The sequence below is a fragment of the Xyrauchen texanus genome, chromosome 2 (assembly GCF_025860055.1).
Source record: "Xyrauchen texanus isolate HMW12.3.18 chromosome 2, RBS_HiC_50CHRs, whole genome shotgun sequence".
Taxonomy (NCBI): Eukaryota; Metazoa; Chordata; class Actinopteri; order Cypriniformes; family Catostomidae; genus Xyrauchen; species Xyrauchen texanus.
In genome coordinates, this window is record NC_068277.1 from 48,706,792 (window position 1) to 48,729,871 (window position 23,080).

Consider the following 23,080-nt stretch of genomic DNA (forward strand, 5'->3'; position numbering starts at 1 on the left):
CTTCAATGGTTAAATCCATATCTTCAGAAGCGATATGATAAGAGTGGGTGAGAAACAGGTCAATTTCTCACCCACTATTATATTGTTTCTGAAGATATGGATTTAACCACTGGAGTCGTGTGGATTACTTTTATGCAGTTTTTATGTGATTTTTGGTGTTTTAAATGTCTGGTCACCATTCAGTTGCATCGAAAAGACTTAGAGCTGAAATATTCTTTTAAACATATTTGTGTTCTACCTAAGAAAGAAAGTCATACACATCTGGGATGGCATGGTGGTGATTAAATGATAAAGAAAATTGCATTTTTGGATGAACTATCCCTTTAAGAGATAATACCTAACAGCTGAGGACAGGAAAATATTGTTCAGCTGTAACAAAGAATCCCATGAAGGTCAACCTGTATTTCCTCCTTGTTGAGTTGAGTGTTGTTTGGAACAAAGTCTGCAGACTCATCCCAGGTGCCTTGTCCAGTCTTCAGGTTATAGTAGTAGTTGTGTCCTCCCTTCACCCAGTGCTTCATCCATTCACTGCCATTTTCCCCTATAAAAACTCACTCTATTACTCTATTACCATGCATATAATGCTCCTAATATCTGACATATCACTCAAATAGGTGTCTTAAGAGGTTACACACCCAAGGAAAAAGTTGGGAGAGTGGCTTTTTTCTCTCTTCCCACATCTCAAAACATTTATGTGTTAGCGTTTGCTCACATTAATTTTGCTGACAGTGTCTTTAGAAAGTGGGGTTTTGGAGAAAGGGTGTGTCTAATTCAGTGGCTTCTCCACTAAGGATGTTAGTAAAATGGCTAAAAATCACTTGCAGCACTTTTTATTTATATACACATACACAGCATATATATTTGTACCAACTATCATAGCAAGTTCCAGAAACAGCTAAACAAAAACCCACTCTCACCTTCCTTTTTCTTGTCCTCCTTGATTTTGTACAGGTCATCCTGGTATGTCTGAGCACATTCTGGGGTGACTCCATACAGACCAGCAGCAGGTGAGCGCAGAGCTGCCAGCGTCTTAGAAGCGTCCCTGTTATCCACAGCCTCATTAATGGACTGGATCGCCCGAGAGACTAAAGGAAGGCAAGAAGATCACTCCTTTGAAAAACTGGGGTGATTTAAACAAAAGAATAATCCTCCTTCAAATCTTTAATTAAAGTTGAGAGATACAGACTGAATACACACACAAGTAGAGAGAAGTTAAATTTAAATGAGAATTATTACACTGCAAAGCTTCTTCTGAGTCCTTGTTGGCTCTCAGAATGGCATCCTGGATCTCATCTAGCCAAAGTACTGCAGAAGGATCTCCACACTCCTGGAAATACATTTACATTGACAAGAAGTCATTAACCCATTAAACAGAATTTAAAGCTGACCCGTTTCATTCTGTGTCAATAGCACCAAACAGATTTGAAAAATGTCATTTTTAAACACCAACTCTATCTGCAATTGCTTGGAAAAACCGATAAGACTATCCAAAACTCACCAATGTTGTTATGTCTACCCACTTTGGCAACTCAAACTAACAAGAGTAGAACTGACTCAAACTGACTAGATTTTGAGTTTTTAAGGATAATACTAATATGGGCAATAGGTGTCAGTCACACCTATGAGATATGATGCAGTACATTAATTCCATTAACCAACATGTTTAAACTGTCAACAGGTAAACTATTGTATTTTTTTTGTATCTCTTTTGTGGGTAACACTTTAAAATAAGGATCCATTTGTTAACATTAGTAAGCATCATTAGTTAACCTGCATAAACAATAATTTTACAGCATTTATTAATCTTGATTAACGTTAATTTAAACATATTCATTGTAAAAATCAAAAGTTGTATATGTTACCATTAGATAATGCACTATGAACTAACACAAACTAACAATTGTATTTTTATTAACTAACATTCACAAAGATTAATAACTGCTATAAAATATATTGTTTATGGTTAATTCATGATACCTAATGCATTAACTCATGTTAATGAATGGAAACTTATTGTAAAGTGTTAACCTTTGTGAGCACTTGACACAATCCTATTAATGCATCCTATCAATAATTTTTTCATGAAAAAATAAATAAAAATGAATAAAGCTCATTCCATTCCTTTATTTACTCCATTCAAATCGTTTTTGCTGTCACTTTGGATAAAAGCGTCTGCTAAATTAATAAATGTAAATGTATGACCTGGATGGAAAAACACCTCAGATATCTTTACATAAACACCGTTTTATACCAACAAATACTGTATAAATGATAGACAGTAAGTCAGGCAGTAGGAACTGCTAAAGCTATATAAACACTTATAGTCAAAAACAAGAACAAACAGAGCTAACCTATTTCAATAAGTGTAGTGGTACTTACAGTGGCAAGAAAAAGTGAACCCATAGAATTACCTGCATTTATGTATAAAGTTTTCTTAAAATATGGCTTGATCTTCATCTAAGTTACAATAATGAACAACACACAAATTATTATATTGTTCTTGTACATATTGAATACATCATTCACAGTGTAGGTTAAAAAAAAAGTATGTGAATCTTCAGACTAATGATGCCAATAAAAGCTAATTAGAGTCAGGCATTGGCAAACCTGGCATCCAGTTAATGAAACGAGATTGGAGGTGTGGGTTAGAGCTACTTTAACTAACAACAAGCACTCTTTTTAAAGTTTGGTATTCACAAGATGCATCTGCTGACATAGACCATGACTCACATAAAAGAGATCTCAGAAGACCTACGATCAAGAATCACCTGGATCGTTTGCCATCAGAGGGAAAAATTAATTCCCAAAATCAATATATCCTCCCAGATAATTTCAGGGTGGCTGTGCATCAGCTGAAGATCCGTAGAAGTTGGGTGATGCAGTAGAGCAATGACCCTAAACATCGATGTAAATCCACTACAGAATGGCTTAAAAAAAAACAAATCCATCTTTTGGAGTGGCCCAGTCAGAGCCCAGACCTTAACCCAATACAAATGCTTTGAAATGACCTCAAGAGAGGATCGACCAGTTATTCAATCCAAAGTTTTCTTTTTAGCCTTTCTAGAATTTCCACAAATTGATCTGTTGGATTAGCCACACCCCATTTTCCAAACCCCTCTCTCCAACTCCATCATCCTGATCACGGGAGCCCCACAGGGTTTTGTCCTGAGCCCTCTTCTCTAGTCTCTCTACATATATGACTGTGTGTCCTCTCGCAGCTCCACTTCTATCATTACGTTTCCTGAAGACAGTGGTTATGGGGCCTCATTTCTAACAACAATGAGGCCATCTATTTTGATGAGGTAGAGAGACTGACATCATGGTGCCAGGCTAACTGCCTCACTCGGAATGCCACCAAAACCAAGAAGTTGGTTGTGGACTTCAGGAAGAGGCAGCAGAGGACCTACACCCCCCTCTCAAGATTGGCGGGATACCTGTGGAGAGGGTGAATAGTTTCAAGTACCTTGGGAGTACACATTTCTGAGGACCTGACCTGGACTCATCTCACTCAAGCTCAGGTGAACAAAGCTAGACAACGGTTGTACCAACTGAGGAAATTCAGGGTCTATCCAGTGATCATAAAAACGTTCTATACTAGGGCTATAGAGAGCATACTGACTCCGTGCATCTCAGTGTGGTACGGTAACTGCTACAACCAGGATAACAAAATCCTGCAGAGAATGGTGCGCTTAGCTGAGTGCATCTCCGGGACTGCATTACCCTCTGTTCAAGACATTTACACCATGCGATGCAGTAACAGAGCAGTTAAAATCATCAAGGACTCCATCCACCCCGGTAATAGTCTGTTCAGCCTGCTGTGATCTGGCAAGCACTTCTGCAGTCTGATGGCCAAAACTAAGAGGCATAGGAGGAGCTTCTTCCCTCAGGCCATCAGAGTCTTCAACATGGACATGCCTACCTTCACTTATCTCATAAGACTCTTATACTATAGTTATACTCTGTGACACTCTGCACACTCACTTTGTATTTTTCCTGCCACGTAACATACTATGCATCTTCGTAAATTCCTTGTTTATATTTATTTATTTTGAACAGTTTTAATTGATTCCATCCACAAGACAGACAAACACAACAATAAAATACAGAATCAATTATATACATTAAACCTTACCCCCCCGAACACATGGATCTTAACACATCCCCAAAAAACATGGGTTGTGTCCCAGTCTTCTTGACATCATCAACAGGTGGGTGTGTCTTTAAGGCCAAGCCTATACAATCTAGAGGGGGTCCAATAATATCTATGCTAAACCTTAAACTGCATCAGATGCACCCTTGAATCTCTGGTTGTAGACTTGATGTTTTTTAGAATTCTAGCCCACACTCCCTCCTCCAATACCAAGTTGAAATATTTCTCCCATAATCTCTTGAGAGAAGTTGAAGCTCCGTCACCCAGACTCTGAATTAGCAGGGAGTAATACACTGATGCCTCATGACCTTTTCCAAAAGGCAGTAATCACCACTCCCAGAGTACCTGCCGCTAAAGGGGGGTGTATGCTACTCCCAAAAATAGTACACAGCAGATGGCGCAGCTGTAACTACCTAAAAAAACTGAGATTTGGGAATCTTAAAATGTTGAACCAGGTCAAAAGGTCAATGGTTGAACCATTGACCTTTTCCATATTTGTTTTTATATTATTATTATTGTTACTTATTTTTATTATTATACTATTTATATACATGTCTATGAAGCTGACTAGGTTTGCAATTCACTTCAAGTTGTATATTGTATATAACTGTGAATGTGAGAAATAAATAAATAAAATGGCAGTAAGCCTCAGAAATTTGCTTCACCTGCAACATTATGAGAACAATGATTGACAGGCAGAAAGCGTCAAGTGACCGCGGATTGTGGAACATTTTAATTTGCTGTTTACAGAGTCTAGAGCTGTCAGGTGATATATCTCAGGACACTTATTTCATTAATATCTTTGAGGGAGTAGTACTATTTTTAGCAAACCTTTCCATAAAAAAAAAGATTAAATAAAAATCGCTTACAGCACCTTTAAGCACATTGTTTTTGTCTATATCTGTGACTTTGATGACGATGAGATCACATTTTATGACCAATTAATGCAGAAAACCAGCTAATTCCAAAGGGTTCACATACTTTTTCTTGACTATTTATATTGTTTTCTCCCTTGGATTAATTACTTATGCTTATCTTCTCATTTTTAAGCCGATTTGGAAAGAAGCATATGCTGAATGATGCCCAACAGATGTTGAGATACATTACTACTGTCACCAGGTGGTGCAGCAGCTCTCCTATAATAGCGCCAACTGCATGTACATGCTGAGCTCAGTTTCCGGAGCACAGTTTGTGGCTCCCTGATTTGCTGAGTGCTCATGCCCCTTTTTGCAATCTGCCCGCCTTTTTTGCAGATCTACAGCAGCACAGTGAGCACACGAAACCCGAGGGTGTGGCAAATTGTGCAACCGAGGGAAACGCTCCTTTATATGTTGATAAGACTCGGCTTCAATGGGTAACATTTCATCGCCTGTATAAAAATAATTCCTGCTGGATTAGTACAAATATGGTACAAAGAGTCCCATTGGGGTGGAGTGGAATTTATATGCACTTCTGAATAAAATCTGTCCACTCTGACAAAGGAAGTGAAAAGGGGTGTGGTGCAATGTCCAAGATTACATTACCATCTCCACTGGGCCTTGTTTATAACACCGTACGTTAGAAGAGGAAATATTTCTACTCCAAACATTCTCGGGTAAATATCAAACGTGTAAAAGTGTTCTTTAAATGTGAACGTGCTTAACATCCTGTTTTAATTTCCTACTTAAATGCTAAGAAAATAATGACTTGACCTCAGAATTCAAATGCATGTATAGTATACTTTCATATCACACTTCTTACAGTACAGGTCAAAGCTACACAACAATTCTAATTTTACTCAAAAGTATAAGATTACGTCAATTAAGAATCGTCTGAAATAGTTGCTGCCTGTCTAGTCACATATCACTCCATCTTTTGAGGACAACTTATGTCTTCAGCTGGAGATCGTTTTAAATTGCGGAAGTTAAAATATCCTCAAACTTCCTTTCTAACCACTTCCTGAGTCAGTTGAGCAGATCTAGGTTTGTCTGTGCTGCTTCACACAGCAGAGTGACCCATGCTGGTGTAAGCCAGGAGTGATGTCACAGCTAAAAATCCTTTACTTAGCAATGGCAGCATACAGGACCACAATTTTGCCCATTTAAGGCAGAGAAAGAGTCATCAGACTTGTTATTTCCGACGTCTGTGAAAATCATGACAAAAGGAAATACTTAGTTTTTCCAGCCATGTTTTTGGTCTGCATGCACTCTATATAGGAGTTTGGCAGAAATTAGGGTCCAATAGCAGCATCATGTCAGTTATAAGACAAAACCAAGTTAAATGAGTTGTGAGTTAGATATATGGTACACAAACACTTTAGGTTCAATTTAAAAGAACTACCTACAAAAAAGCAAACCAAACATGGTATTTAGGGTCTGTAACATCTGACGCCTCAGAGTCCTCTGGATATACTAGTAAAGATAACTTAGAAACAAATGTAACCTTAACAGACTGCTCTATGCCATCTGTACAGCTCTAAACCACAGTGGCACACTCTGCTGCGGTAAACCGTGGCGTCTTATGTGCCCTCCAGTATTCACCTGCATCCCTGAGGTTTCGGTCTCATGTCCACAGGAAACACGTGGCCTAAAAACTGACTAAACACAAAACTAAAATGATTGCTTACCTCTTAGACATGAACATACTTCATTTATCTCAATCGGTGAGCCTCAGATTAGAGCCATTATCTGCTATTACCCATAAAAACGATTCCTCAAAAGAGGTCAAGTAAGGTCATGTAAAATGACTTGAACATTTTCAAATAGTCATTCCTACAATTATATCCCAGTACATGAAAAATGAAGGAACCTTTTGTTGAAATGGACAGGGAAGCTGGCGATTGAAAGCCAGACAAAATGTGGGAGTGAGGAATGAGATGGTGTAATGTCAGATGATGTCATCAGACTTGAGTCAAGAGAAGCTCATATGGCTCACATGATAAGTATAAAGTGAGAAAGAACGACTTTCAAACCTTAGACTTCCCTCAGTGAAGGGAATTCCATCAGGTGCTACTATGAAGTCTAGACTTCTATGACTGAAAATAAAGCTTTTTATGTGCCCTAATCAGAGTGCAGAAAGTTTTGTGAGATTACATACGTGGGCCTTCTCTCTCCTTGACTCCTGCAATATATCATAATAATGCTGGGCCAAAGACGGATCTATATCTGTTAGCTTGGCGGCAGGGTGCTGTAAAGCAGCCATTGTCTTCTGTAGGTCACCCTCATCCAAGGCCTCATTGATCAGACCAATAGCAGCAATCCCTGAAACCATAAGAGGTTCAGCACTATCAGTACAATCTGAATTACAGTCAGGATAGCTGTGAATACTTTGCACCATGTTAGACTCACTTTCATGTTCCTCTTGAACTGTACTGTTGACCTGGTCCACGCAGGCCTGGATGTCATTCCAGGAAAGATAATCACTACCCTCTTCCCTCGCAGCTGCCTTCAGACGTATCAGCTCATCTATATACCTGCAGGAAATCACCAAATAGAGTGAGATAAATCAGTATGTTCTGCAACCATATAGTCTTTGTTAGCATGTTTCTTTAAAGTCAACATGAAATAGCTTTCACAATCCATTTTACTTTCTTTCATAATATAACCTACTTTAAAGTGAAGCAGGATTATCAAAGTCAATTAAATTTAGGACAGGATGTGATTTTCTTTTCCATTAAGAATTGATTGAATAGTGAAAAGTGGGCGTTCCATTCCCAAATGGAGACAGACCTGAATTAAAGTTTACTAAAACAATGCCTAGAGAGCTATTTGGATTTTGGTTAACATTATTTAATACCCCACATCAGTGTGATGATAGTGGAAAAGGAACATTATTTCAGAGGGGGAATTGTAGTTATCACAATGTCAGCATAAAAGTAGTCTGTACTTTTGTAATCCATATGACTATATCTTCAGAAGTAATATGGTGTGGGTGAGAAACAGATCTATATTTAAATCCTTTTTTAATTTAAATATCCACTTTCACTTTCAGAAAGTGAAAGTGGAGATTTATAGTAAATAAATATGGATTTCTCACCCAAAGTGATTGCATCTCTTCAGAAGACATATTAAACCACTGGAGACTTATAGATTACTTTTATGCTGCCTTTGTGCTTTTTGGAGCTTCAATGTTCTGGTCACCATTCACTTGCATTAAAAGGACCTACAGAGCGGAATTATTCTATTCTAAAATCTTTGTGTTCTGCAGAAGTCACACATCTGGGATGGCATGCAAGTAAATGACTAGATCATTTGTATTTTTGGGTGAACAATCACTTTAAGGTATACAATATGAATGCAAGTTATTGAAGCTTTATTTTCACACAAACCATTTCTAAATTTCTATCATTATTTACTCACCCTCATGTGGCTCCAAACCTGTATGACTTTCTTCCATGGTACAGCAGAGGAAATGTTCATTCACCTCAATCGCCATTCACTTTCATGGCATTTTTTCCCATAACATTTCATTCATTTTAAGTGAATGGTGAGTGAGGTTAACATTCTGCCTAACATCTTTAGAACAACGGACTACAGGTTTGGAACAACTTGAGGTTGAGTAAATGATGACAGAATTTTCATTTTTAATGGTGAAATGGTAAATGGTGTCAATAATGATTTCATGTTGATGCGAGTCTGTCATCACTCACTCTCACCTCTGGGCATACTCATCCTCTACATTGCTGAGGCCGGTGACAGAACTGCTGAGCTGTTTCCAAACTGATTGCCGGTCCCCTACATCCAGCGCCTCATTTATCAGCACCACAGATGACAGCATCTCCACAGCAACTAGCAGTTCCGGGTGTGACAAGGAGCCCTGCGCAGTCAAGCGGAGCATGAAAATCACTCAGAATAAGCTGAACTGTTCCAGATCATCAACTTATGTAAACTTCATGTAAATAATTTAATTTGGAAGGATGGGTACAGCAAAATAGTTAATATTTATATTAATATTTAATATATTTTATGCATAGTGCCAGATGGAATCTACTGACTTTATTCTAACTTAGTGTTTATTTTGGGGGATAATCTATGAGATTGCATAAACCTGGTTAAATGTGTTGCAAAGACCTGAGAGTATTTCTCTCTAATTGGCAGCTGAGAGCACAATCAAATTAACAAAAATAAATAAACAAAGAATAGACTAGAGCTGTCAAAATTAACACGTTTAATACATTTACTAAATGTTGACATTAGATTCTGACATTTTATTGAGCTCAGAGTGAGTTTGAGCACTGGTTGCAATAGGGCGGAACCACTGAAATGTGTCAGGGGTCATTACACTGACACACACACCACAAACACATACGTCAATGATTCCATGTTCATTACGTGGACAATGCCAGCACATAAAACAAAGCAAGATAATTCTCTGCAAGCACTTTTTTTATGTGGAGTTCAAAGCAGTGCAAATCATGTAAATGCAGCTTCACGATTGCTGTAGCAAAGTGGATAGCCACAAATAAAATATAGTGGCAGAAAAGGGTTAAAGAGATTTTATGTTCATTGCAATTAATACACCACCTATAGGGACAATTTATTTCTGTTAGACAACCTTCCACTTAGACTATGCAATGTTAGTGCATTTCTGTCTTTATACTGTGGAATACAGTTTGGAAAATGTTAATAAAACATTGTTGTGTGGGGGCCTGGGTAGCTCAACGAGTATTGACACTGACTACCACCTATTTTTACTTTTCTGGTAGTTTATCTCTATAACCTACAGTATAGTATGCCTTCAGACTTGCAAGATTATGCAAAAGCTGCATGGACAACTTTTATAATACCTCTGGAACATTTTTAGCTTTACAGGGTTTGGAACGACATGAGGGTGAGCAAATTATGATGGAATGGGGAGGCATGTTTAGAACTTTTTGATTGATGGGCGATCATTGAGTCTGTTGAGTTCTGTGTTGGTCTGGGTATACAGTAGATCTTGTCTGGATATGAATGCGGGTGTTTGTGGGGGTGTGTGTGAATTCTAACCTCTGGGCTCTGCTGTTGCAGGCTGGCAAGTTCTCTTTGGTACAGATCGGCAGCAATCGGGTAAACCTGCGGCAACTGAGCATCTGGGTTCATCAGTTCATTAACCGTTTCCTCTGCTACACTCTTTCTGATGGCAGCATTAATCCTCTCCACTGCCCGTAGCACTGACAAACACACACAAACATCTCACTCATTGTTCTTTTCACAGTGACAGCTGTGGGACAGCATTAATGAATAAATAAAATAGAGACGAACAAAACACTGGCATCTCTGACACGTTTACATTTTCTACCATGGCTATCTGGGAATGCAAACTACCTCAGGATTCAAAAGAATGTAGTGATACAGAAGGGAGTACATACATTTTTGATAGTCTGCTGCAAGCTCATTGGCTGCTTCCACTCCACTCTGTAACTCTTCCTTGATCAGTGGCTCTCCAGGGGCATTCTAGATATGGCAAAGATTGAAGAGGAAAGATATGATGATGAGATGCTACAATCTAGGGCTTCACAATTTGGTAAAACAAAATAATTGAACAATTATTTTGACCAATATTGCAATTGAGATTTCAAATGCAATACGATAAACATTTCTGTGTAGTAGTAGACAATAGCTGGGTTTCTAAATGTTCGCATATAGCACATTTAAAAAAATGTGACGAAACAAAAATGAATTGTTGCACGTTTCCATCCACTACGTCATGCACATTATCTTGAGGGAGCCCGCTTTGTCTTGATGGAGCAGCTGAATGACCTCCTTGCTTAGGGGAGAGTTGTATTTGCAGGATTGTAGCATTTGTGCCTCGTTTTATTAAATGCTGACACCACAGAAAAAGTGTAATATCTGGTGTTCAGCAGAGACACGTATATAAACATGTAAACTGCGAGAGAACGGACTGGAGGGGGGCCTGATGAATGCATTTTGTACCGGGCCCAATAATTCCTATCTGCAGCCCTGCACAAAACTACAATTTTCTGCATCCTGTTTAGATTTGTATAGTAACTTGTAACAGCCCAAAACCTTTGGAGTTATGCAAATTTGAACCTGGAGCATTATGTAAGGGATAATCAGGAATGTTGCAGAGTTTAAGACCTTTTTCAAGACCTGAACAAATAAAATTAACAAAACAAACCCACACACTCTCAAAAAAGATTTGATTCATAGTATGGAACTTTTAAGTTTAAAAGCTGACATACTGTTTGCGTTTCACTGCATCCAGCTGCTCACTCAAACAGATAAGGGAAATAAAATGTGCACTCCTACAATAATATATAACATATTACAATATAAACAATTAAAAGTAAACATTGTCATATTTCATCAACATTATATCATTATCATCATCATCAACAGATCATCATTAGTGATCACTTGTCATACATTTCCGATATTGCTTAATGATTGTGGACTGCTCCGCAACAGCTGGAAACACTCACAAGCCCCGTGTGTGGGGAGAAAATAGTACCATGTTTTCACTCTGAAAGATGCAGTGCATGCATTTGTTTAATTAAATTGTACACTTTTTAAGTTTGATAATCACATTAGACATATAACAATTCCCCATCTTTCCACATGCAAATTTAAGACCTCTTTAAATGATAATAAAGACTTTTGTTGTATCATTTAAGATATTTAAGACTGTTTATGACCTTACATTTTAGAAAACTGAATTTAAGACATTTTAAGACTTTTTAAGGATCTGCGGGAACCCTGGTAATGTACAGTCAACCTGTTGTTATTGCAAAATTAACCCCTTTATGGTGATCAGGACCCGACGCGAAGCAGATAACAACCGGCTGACTGTACATTATCCCACTTATTACACAGCTACTAACCAAATAAATAAATTGACGTAAAATATTGATTTGCATGAGTTCGGTTGGTGATTATTTTGTAAAAATTATCATCTGGCTGCTCATTATCCAGTCTATTACAAGACTATTAATATATAAATAAATAAATGGACTTGAAACATGGATTTGAGTTAAAAAATAAAAAAATAAATTGTATTAGCTTACTTGTAGAGATCACACAGTGATCCAAATAATAGGAAGATGACTCCCAGATGACCAGTACCAGCAATATCCAGATAACCGGTCAGACAGCTAGATAGCTTCATTGACCAATCAGAATCGATTAGTCCAGAGAACCATGTAATAAGTTTTCTTAATGCACGATGTTTAGCAAAAGACTTAAAGCGACAAACAGAGCAATGAAGCGTGCACATATTTTGGACTGCTTGGAGTATTCTGCATTCTGAGCTGTATTCTGAGCCCTGAGCATGTTTGGAGTATGTGAAGTAGATTTCAGCACAGAGTAACACCCCTTCACTTTAAAGCACAAGACGCATGCGGAAAGTATTTATTTAAAAACTTACAATTTAGATTTTAATTGGATTCATTGTTTAGCCCTACTGTAATACCATCATTCTTTCTCAAATCATTATGTATCCCATTACCTGATCCTTCAGCTCACGGTCTGCCAGCAGCTGTTTGAGGTACCATCCCTTGTTCTGACCCTGTACAGACTGCAGGCCTAATGCTGGGGAACGGAGAGCATTATACAGCTTGTCCTCATCACCACTCAGCAGGGCCTGTTCTGCTGAATTCAGGGCTTTGGACACTGAGACAAAACTCAAACAATGAGATCTCAGATCATTGACTCAAAAGAACAGAAAGAGCTCGAGGGGTAATGGGATAAGTGGTCAAGTACACACAGTTGACTTTGCTGACGTTGCCCTGAATTTCGGCGTGTGTGAGCAGTTCGTCGTAAGCATCTCTTTCAGCATCAGAGTTCTCTCCAATCTGCAACCAAAGAAATATATATTTCATTTATGGTCTTTTATCTTCATACTATGCAACAATGGATAAATTATCAATTGTTTTTAAATTGGTATCAAACTACTTCTTAGAACATTATCACAGTAGCTCTGTTACAAAACATAGTGAGCTGCTGTGCTGCATATATGGGCAGCTAGCATCCAAAGCGGCATTCAATCAATCATGGAATATTATAAGTGACTAAAATGACCATAGCTACCCAGATATAACAAGTATAATATTTGGAAACTGGCTGCAGAGTGCAGTTCGTACTCTTTTTCGGGAACTGGCCACTTTCTCAGACTTGGCCTGGAACAGGGTGTCCTGGTAATGCTGGGCGGCGCTCTCATCCAGGTGCAGTAACATGGCATTTGGGTTTCTCATGGCAACTATAGTCCCCTCAGGGACTCCCTGGTCAATGGCCTCATTGATGGCGATCACAGCAGCATGCACTGAATCATTGCAGTAGAAGATAATTCAGATCATTTGAGCACAGACAAATGTAAAACACGTCATAATTTACTGTGCTAAACTATTGGCAGTACAAACTACATCTAGTTGTTTATGTTTACAAGTTAAGAGTGCCAATATGCCAAGAGGGAAATTGCCAGATTTAAAGCAAATGTTGAAAAAATACTCACAGGCTGCCTCGTCCACAGACAATTCATTGGCTAAAATCCCACCAATTTTGCTAAATGCTGGCATTTGAATGTTGTACTTCTCTAATTCACTCTTCATGTTATTAATCTCCTCCTCTGTGAAGAAAAACAGATTCAACAAATAAGTAACAGCAAAAAATGGTGATTGTGCAACTCAATGGAAAGTATTCTGTATGTTTTTTTTATATTTACTATTGTATGAATTTAGACAGACTCAGTATGAAGATTGCAATGTCATGCTTTAATAAACATATAAACCTTTTGGAAAGTAATCTTGGCTGTGCATTTTTCCTCAACTCAATGTGATTGGCTAGACATCAACAGGTCTGGTAAAAAATATTTTCAAGCCATGAACTTGGCAGGCAGATCAAGCCAGACAAAATGACAGGAAACACTCATACAATTGGTAATGACTTTCACATTGACCACAGCTCCCGGGAACAGGGGAATTTTCCTGCTGTTGTTGTATAAACTAGAGAATTAGTGAGCAAGCTGACTCACCTGTGAAGGCGACCTTGCCATACAGGTCTGTTATCTGGGGCGCAAGGCCAAGTTTAAACAGGTAGAGACTGTAAAAAAAAGAAAAGTGATTATGGAAAATGAAATACCCATGAAACTTAGTTCAAGTTTAACACATCCCAAACAAGCGAACTCCATCAACTCTAACAACTACAAAGCCCCACAATTGACCCCTCACCCCACGCCAGGTCTAAGCCAATTTTTCGCACCCAGTATGCTGTTATTTCCTGTTACTGAAGGCCAGATTTATGGCCATTGGGCCCAGCGTCAATTCTGCACCGAGCTGGAATGTGAGAGTTACACATGGTGGAAGGATTTCCCAAACCTATTGCTAAATGCCTACACAGAAACAGAACAGGTTCCCTCCTTAATTCCAATGAATTGATTATATCTGTAGATGCAGAAATAATCCATGAAACCTTGTTGCCTTGCCCCTCTTTCATAGTGCTCATGAATGTGCAACATCTAGATTTTCATAGAAAAGTTACTTTGTCGTGGATGAAAACGAAAGTTACTTTTTTGATCGTTCTCATCAAAATGTATGCCTTAGGAAGACTTGGAATATGACTTAGGAGTCGCATGGACTACTTTTATGACACCTCTGGGTGCTTTTAAGCTTTAAAGTGAAGCACTATCCATTAAGTCATTTTGCAGACGCTTTTATCCAAAAATGAATTTCAAACGTGGAACATAACAAGCAATTTGTGGTACAAGAGTCAACAATATTTGCAGTATCACACTGCCAAGTTCTTAAAGTGGCTGGAGTAGACGCTTAGATGAAAGAGACAGAAAAAAAAATGACATTTCTTTTTTCTTTTTTTATATATATTGTTAAATATTAAGTAAGTGCATTTAGTGTGTATTAGTAAAGTACTCTTGGAACAGATGTGTTTTCAGCTGGTTCTTGAATGTAGAGATGGTTTAAGCAGATCATTTGGAGGTTGGAAGCTCATTCCACCACAGAGGAACAGTGAAAGTGAATGATCGTGAAATAGACTTTGTGCCTCTATGTGACGGGACCAGTGGCGGTTCTAGCTTGTATGGCGCCCTCAATGAGAGGGCAGAACGGTCATGTAAGTAACCAAGTCTAGATTAGAAAAACTCTAAATAACATAAATAACATTTAGATGTTATTTTCTGCCCCCGTATTTTGAATTTCAGGGCAATTTTTTGTTAATTTCTGTGGTATTTGTGCCTCGAGCCCCCATTAATAGCAGACCCTGGAGTGGTCTAAAAGAATGACATGAGGGTGAGCAAATTATGACAGAATTTTCATTTGTGGTTGAACAATCGCTTCAATAATTGTCATTAGAACTTGAGTTTGAAAGAGATTTGTGAATGCCCACAGAGACATCCTAGTTACCTGAGAGCATGTATGCAGTAGATGCAGCGTGGCATGTTCTTCCTGTCGTAGATGTCTGTTGTCTCAGGATAGAAAATCTGGCAGAGAGAGAGACAAGTGTATTTTCATTGATGAGGTTGAATGCAGCATTGTTGCCAAACATGGGACGGTTGCTGAAAGGCAAGTTCTGTCATGCATGTGACTCAATGGAGAAGAAACTCATAAAAGAACAAAGGAAAGCTCTTATACACCTACACTACTTACCTTGGGAAGGCCCTTATCTGTCATTGCATTTAGCCATTGGATGATATTGTCTGTGTGTCTGAAATGGAGCCCAGTGGCCTACAAGTGGGACAAAGGAACACAAAAGCAGCATATGAAATCCAACCTTCAGCTATCTCCATATTAGTGCTTTTGGAAATGTTTTTCCATAAACTTCAGTCCTACCTTGTAACGTGTTTGCTCACGGTCATAGATCCTTTTGAGAGAGACCACACTGGGAGCGAAGAAGTTGCCCATCTTGGCAAGGTATACGCCGTTCCTCAGGCCCTCTTCCAACTCAGTGGTGGGCGGGAGATCCTCATTTAAACACGCCTCAATCCATCTGAAACACACAAATGCACTGCGTATTCAGCAAGGCAAACACACTACCTACAGAGGATCTTAAACTTCAGTAAGCCATGTCATTGTATAGATAGGACTAATGATATGTAGGAGAGGGGCAATGTGTTCGCAAATGAGCTGGCCAGATGAACTGGACTTAAACTCGCATTAAAGCATGTATGATATCCACGAGCCCCTGTGTTCAAAAAGCTGATTGTTTTAAACTAGTTCAAAGCTTGATGAAAATTAATTAGTACATAAACATCGATACTGTATCACTGTATATTTCACATACTTCAGACAAAGTTCAACAGCTGTGTAAACTAGTGTGAACTTGAAGAATAAGTGTGCTTTTATAAGCAGATGTTGATGGACTGTCACAACCCAAACTCATTTAATCAGGAGTCAAAATTTTTTAAACTTGTATCTGGACTTCAAAGGATTTAGATCTCTTTTTTGTTAAATTTAGTTGTATGATAGCAGTCCACTTTTCATTCACACTGTTATTTTTTGGAACCCAATTGTAAATAAATGATAATAAAATATTATAATAGTAATATATCTCAATCGTTCACCTTTAACTGTTAAACCCTCATGCTTTTATTTTGATATTCTGAACTCTCCAGGATGTCCTGTATGTGTCTGTTTGTAGGCAAGTTCACAGTAGTTTAATTCACTTCTTATTCAAATTCTGGTCAAATGCACCTCCGATGTCATTCTAAATGCATATTATAAGTGTACCGAACTATTGAGCGTCTACATCTGAGATGATGTTCATGAGTAGACCTCAAATATTGTGCACCGCGTGAAGGCTAAAAATAGCCGCGAGTGAGTGTGACAGAGCAGCGCCATTCACTGACACACTGGAGCTGCGTGTGCATTTTATATATTTACTTATAAAATACAGCCTTTTTGATTCACAGAGCTATCTCACGTCTTCAAGTGGATTTGAATAAAATGCACGAGTCATATGAACTACTTTAATTTTGTTTTATGGTTCTTTTATGTAATTTTTTGAGCTTGACAGAAACGAACATGACTAACACACAGTATTGGATTTGGATCTGGCTCTTCGGACTTATACCCGATCCATCTAAAAACATCAGTATCGGAGCCGATACCAATCCAGGTTTTGGATCAGTGCATCCCTACTGCTGACACCATCACTAAGAAATGCAAAGGCATTTTTATAAAGGCAGCATGTTAGACTGCAAGGATCAATTCATTTGCATGCATTTGTAGGGCTTGGCACAGTTTCAAATACATTTGAATGCCTTTATTAAGCTCACAGCCCTTCGGGGAGGGACTCAAATAGAGAGTCAAATGTTTTGATCATCTGAAAAGACCAGCATTCACTCATGGTATGAAAATGACATTTAAGCACACCATGATCTGTTCTCTTTCCATCCTATTATTCATTTGTTAAGAGCCTTGTGTTCACGTTTACGCAGTTTTTTGTTTTAGTCATAGTTTTAGTCTTTTGATGAAAATATCCTTTAAAATTAATCGATATTTTGTCATGTCATATTCAGAATTTGACAGACTAATTTTAGTCAATGAAGATAATGTATGTTTTGTAGTTGATTATAATGTGCAAAATGACAAAAATGTGCAGACCAAACTTTAATCTAATAGTCACATTTAAAAAGAAAATTTAAATCATAATTTTCCTAATTTAAATTCAAACATATACAAGATCTGCATGCCAAATACTGGTCAATTATCCTTGTTGTGAAAACCTGAGATCCTGAAATACAGTAAAAGTATACAGTGCATCCGGAAAGTATTCCCAGTGCTTCACTTTTTCCACATTTTGTTATGTTACACCCTTATTCCAAAATTGATTTAATTCAATATTTTCCTCAAAATTCTACAAAAAATACCCCATAATGACAACGTGAAAGAAGTTTGTTTGAAATCTTTGCAAATGTATAAAAAAAAAAAAAAAAATCACATGTACATAAGTATTAACAGCCTTTGCAATGACACTCAAAATTGAGCTCAGGTGCATCCTGTTTCCACTGATCATCCTTGAGATGTTTCTACAACTTCATTGGAGTCCACCTGTGGTAAATTCAGTTGACTGGACATGTTCAGTTGATTTGGAAAGGCACACACCTGTCTATATAAGGTCACACAGTTAACAGTGCATGTCAGAGCACAAACCAAGCCATGAAGTCCAAGGAATTGTCAGTAGACCTCCGAGACCGGATTGTATCAAGGCACAGATCTGGGGAAGGGAACAGAAAAATGTCTGCAGCATTGAAGGTCCCAATGAGCACAGTGGCCTCCATCATCTGTAAATGGAAGAAGTTTGGAACCACCAGGATTCTTCCTGGATGCCCAGCCAAACTGAGCGGTTGGGGGAGAAGGTCTTTGGTCAGGAAGCCAAGAACCCGATGATCACTCTGACAGAGCTCCAGCGTTTCTCTGTGGAGAGAGGAGAACCTTCCAGAAGAACAACCGTCTCTGCAGCACTCCACCAATCAGGCCTGTATGGTAGAGTGGCCAGACAGAAGCCACTCCTCAGTAAAAGGCACATGACAGCCCGCCTGGAGTTTGCCAAAAGGCACCTGAAGGACTCTCAGACCATGAGAAACAAAATTCTCTGGTCTGATGATGGCCAATACCATCCCTACAGTGAAGCATGGTGGTGGCAGCATCATGCTGTGGGGATGTTTTTCAGTGGCAGGAACTGGGAGACTAGTCAGGATCGAGGGAAAGATGAATGCAGCAATGTAAAGAGACATCCTTGATGAAAACCTGCTCCAGAGCGCTCTGGACCTCAGACTGGGGCGAAGGTCCATCTTCCAACAGGACAAAGGATAACAAAGGAGTGACTACGGGACAACTATGTGAATGTCCTTGAGTGGCCCAGCCAGAGCCCAGACTTGAACCCGATTGAACATCTCTGGAGAGATCTGAAAATGGCTGTGCACCTATGCTCCCCATCCAACCTGATGGAGCTTGAGAGGTCCTGCAAAGAAATACCATACCATACCAAATTTATTTGTTAAGCACTTTACAACAACCAAAGTTGACCAAAGTGCTGTACAGAAAAATATACATAAACATATGTACAATTAATAACCATGGGAGAAATGGGAGAAACTGCCCACAAATAGGTGTGCCAAGCTTGTAGCATCATACACAAAAAGACTTGAGGCTGTAATTGGTGCCAAAGGTGCTTCAACAAAGTATTGAGCAAAGGCTGTGAATTATGGGGTATTGTTTGTAGAATTTTGAGGAAATTAATGAATTTAATAAATTTTGGAATAAGGCTGTAACATGAAAAAGTGAAGCTCTGTAAATACTTTCCGGATGTACTATATAATTAATACACTGAAGTGTTAGCTACTCCTTAGAAGTTAGCCTACTGTATTCTAAAATGTTCATGCTGACAGAGCTCCAGCGTTTCTCTGTGGAGAGAGGAGAAACTTCCAGAAGAACAACCGTCTCTGCAGCACGCCACCAATCAGGCCTGTATGGTAGAGATACTGTTATTAACTTTCCGTGTTTAGTCAGTTAAGGATATTGCGTGTAGCGTGTTTTTACAGAAACGGTGTATTCACAATGCAAGTTAAGCAACTAAAAATTATGCATATTATGACTAGTGTGTAATTCAAGTTCAAATTTACCAGTTTATTCGTATGTTGTTGTGTATATATATATATATATATATATATATATATATATGCTGTGGATATAGTGATTAATCTCAAATATAAATAGGATGTGTTTGAGGGATGTAATTAACCCATTTTAAAGAGGTTAATTTTGCTGAGGTTCAACGGGTTCAACTCTTGCAGCTCAAGTGGGGAAATCCCCAACATACTGGATTATTGGATTAGATCAATCCATATCTAACATCTTCTTTTATAAATGATGTATCTGTAAGTTCTATATATATATATATAAAAACATCTTGCACTGTTAATATCTTGCAGTTTAATTTTTTTTCTCATAATTTTCGTCAACAGTACGCTTTAATAAAATCATCTGATTATCGTCCTGATGCTTCTTTTTCATCTTTAATTAGTTATCGTTGACCAAATAAAAAACACTTTTTCAGTATTAGTTATTTTGTTGATAAGATTAACATTGCTAACAAGATGGTTTTGTTCAGAGATAAACAGAATCCAGCAACATACCAGCTGGTTTCTTCACATGTCCAACACATTCACAACATTCTCCTGTACATTTCAATCTGTTGAGCACACATACATACAGTACAAAAACATTCCACGAAGGTCAACATGTGCGGTTACAACAAAAACAACCTCACGTCAAGTCGACCACATTACAACCACATACTTCGAATATTGAACATCTGGTAAAGAAATAACTCCCTCTAAAACACACACTGGTGGCCAAAAGTTTGGAATAATGTACAGATTTTGCTCTTATGGAAAACAATTGGTACTTTCACCAAAGTGGCATTCAACTGATCACAATGTATAGTCAGAACTTACGTGAAAAAACTACAATTTGAAAAAAAAATTCAGGGTATGATTGCACCAGCTGTGCTTAAGGTCTTATGTAAGTTGGGATGTAAATTTCACACCAAGTGCTTAGTAACTTGTTAATTTGTAACCAAATCAGTGCTTAATTTGGTTTCACCACCTGTTCTTAAGGCAAGACTTGTAGGTCGTAAGCACTTCGTAAAGTGATGCATAGACGCATAATATGATGTTTACTTGTATTGATCCAATAAACAACTGTCACATATGTACACCGAAGTGTTAAAAAGCCGTGAATTTCAATATGATCTTGTTACGGCTGATGTTCAAACATTGGGTTCAAACATTGGGTAGAATTCAATGAAGCTGTCAGCTGAGGACATGCGAGGCATCTATTTCTCAAACTACAGACTCTGATGTACTTATCCTCTTGTTTAGTTTTACATCTGAACTTGTCTGAGCCAGTTGTCCTTTTGTCTTTGAAGACTGTAGTGTACACCTTTGTATGAAATCTTTTTTGGGGGGGCAATTTCAAGCATTGTATAGTCTTCATTCCTCAAAACAATGATTGACTGAGGAGTTTCTAGAGAAAGCGGTTTATTTTTTTGACCTAATATTGACCTTAAGACATGCCAGTCTATTTCATACTGTGGCAACTCAAATACAAACACAAAGACAATGTTAAGCTTCATTTAATGAACCAAATAGCTTTCAACTGTGCTTGATATAATGGCAATAAAGTTATTTTCTTGTAGCAAATTAGCAATTTAGCATGGTTACTCAAGGATAAGGTGTTGGAGTGATGGCTGCTGGAAATGGGGCCAGTCTAGATTTGATAAAAAATGACTTTTTTCAAATAGTGATGGTGCTGTTTTTTAAATCAGTAATGTTCAGACTATACTTTGTGTTGCATGCCACTTTGGTGAATTAAAGGACCAATTTCCTTCTGAAACAGCAACATCTGTACATTATTCCAAACATTTGGCCACCAATGTAAAAGTTCTCATTTTGCCAAGATAGCAGTCCACCAGCAGGTCAGCTGGCAATGCAAAGTACACACTTCCATTATCATGGAATTTTCATGACATTTACATATTGCTAGTTGTCTGCTTTGCAAGGTCTGCTTCTGTTTCTTAAAGGGACAGCAGATGGGTGGTCAGGTAAAGTGTGTGTGCCGAGCCACATCTCTGCCTTAAATGTGAAGTAGAATTTTTTGAGTAAGAAAATAGTAGAATAGCAGAATAGCTATTCTATAGTAGAATAGTATATATATATATATATATATTTTTTTTTTTTTTTATATATTTTTAATGATGTTCACTCACATTAGGTGAAGACTCATTATCAGTCATTATCAAGCTGCTTTTTCTGCATATGGTGTTGGGTGCACATTCATGTTGAGATCATACAATCAGCCGAATATTACTCGCTTGTCATGACTGTTTTTGCTGCTAGATGTCAGTGCAACAAACACAGATTTTGCACATTTAAAAACAGTATTCTTAAGTATTCAAACCATTGACATCTGCAATTTTTGAGCAACATCAAACATTGAGGACCGTGAGATTCTTGAATTTGGGAACCCCTTACTTAAAGATTCTGTAAGCGCCCACACAGGGCACACATTCACAGTGGCTCTGTATCAACCTTCCTTTCACTATCTCTCTTTCTCTCTCTCCATGAAAGACTCTCTTTAATAGCTATTTGTGGTTGACACGCCTTTTCAGACTCACACACATACACATAGGAGGTCACACCCATTAATAAACAATGCTTTAAATAGGCCCTAAGACTGATCTAAAAAAGATGAATTTCATCACTGACAATTTTTTTCCTTATCGTTTTCTGTATGTTCCACAGAAGAAAGTCATCCAGGTATGTACCAACAAAAAATGACAGAATTTGTAATTTCAGGTGAACTGTCCCTTTAAGATAGCTAACATCTAAGACTCAAGCTGAGAGTGAGTAACAGTATCCACAAGAGCAGACTTCCTTCAGTGTGACACAGGAAGACAAAAGCCACACAGTTCAGAGTTCATTCCAATAGGAAGAGATGAGAGTGAACTCACTGTCTCCCGAGGAAGACACACAAAGCATTCCTGCTGCTCCTATTTTGTAACAATCTAAGAAAAACACTCAAAAGAAAGCTAAAAGGGATATATCATGATCATTAAAAATGTGCCTTGATCTTTTGAAATAAAAGAGTTTAAATGTAATACAACAACATACAGTAGGCATACAAAACTTTTAAAACTCAAAACATTCTCCCCAATTCAAAATGACCATTTTAAAGAAACAAAGCAGCAAAATGGCTAGGTCTGACATTCTTGGAACAGAAACCTGAATATATTAAAGGGATAGTTCTCCAAAAAAAAAAAAGGAAAATTCTGCATTTATTTACTTACCCTCTTGTCATTCTAAACCTGTATGACTTCTTTCAATAAAAGACATGTCAGGCAACATTTTTGCCTCAGTCACCATATTTATATTTTGTATATAATTACCGGTACATAGGCCTACTTGCATTATTAAAATTCACTGATTCACTAAGCAGAGAAAATACTT

At 38.0% G+C, this 23,080-nt stretch overlaps 1 protein-coding gene across 1 annotated transcript in view; it reads right to left on the reverse strand.

Moving 5' to 3' along the window:
* Positions 1–23,080, reverse strand: part of LOC127654689 (ras GTPase-activating-like protein IQGAP1) — a 54,236-nt gene that overhangs the window by 11,966 nt on the left and 19,190 nt on the right. Inside the window, exons 3-18 of the mRNA XM_052141970.1 lie at positions 15,900–16,056; positions 15,717–15,794; positions 15,474–15,550; positions 14,093–14,160; positions 13,574–13,687; positions 13,206–13,384; positions 12,830–12,917; positions 12,572–12,735; positions 10,476–10,560; positions 10,114–10,277; positions 8,784–8,944; positions 7,477–7,601; positions 7,226–7,389; positions 1,237–1,327; positions 918–1,085; positions 399–541 (exon numbers count right to left, since the gene is read on the reverse strand). Coding sequence (XP_051997930.1) covers positions 399–541; positions 918–1,085; positions 1,237–1,327; positions 7,226–7,389; positions 7,477–7,601; positions 8,784–8,944; positions 10,114–10,277; positions 10,476–10,560; positions 12,572–12,735; positions 12,830–12,917; positions 13,206–13,384; positions 13,574–13,687; positions 14,093–14,160; positions 15,474–15,550; positions 15,717–15,794; positions 15,900–16,056 — 2,026 coding nt within the window. The remainder of the gene's footprint in view (positions 1–398; positions 542–917; positions 1,086–1,236; positions 1,328–7,225; positions 7,390–7,476; positions 7,602–8,783; positions 8,945–10,113; positions 10,278–10,475; positions 10,561–12,571; positions 12,736–12,829; positions 12,918–13,205; positions 13,385–13,573; positions 13,688–14,092; positions 14,161–15,473; positions 15,551–15,716; positions 15,795–15,899; positions 16,057–23,080) is intronic.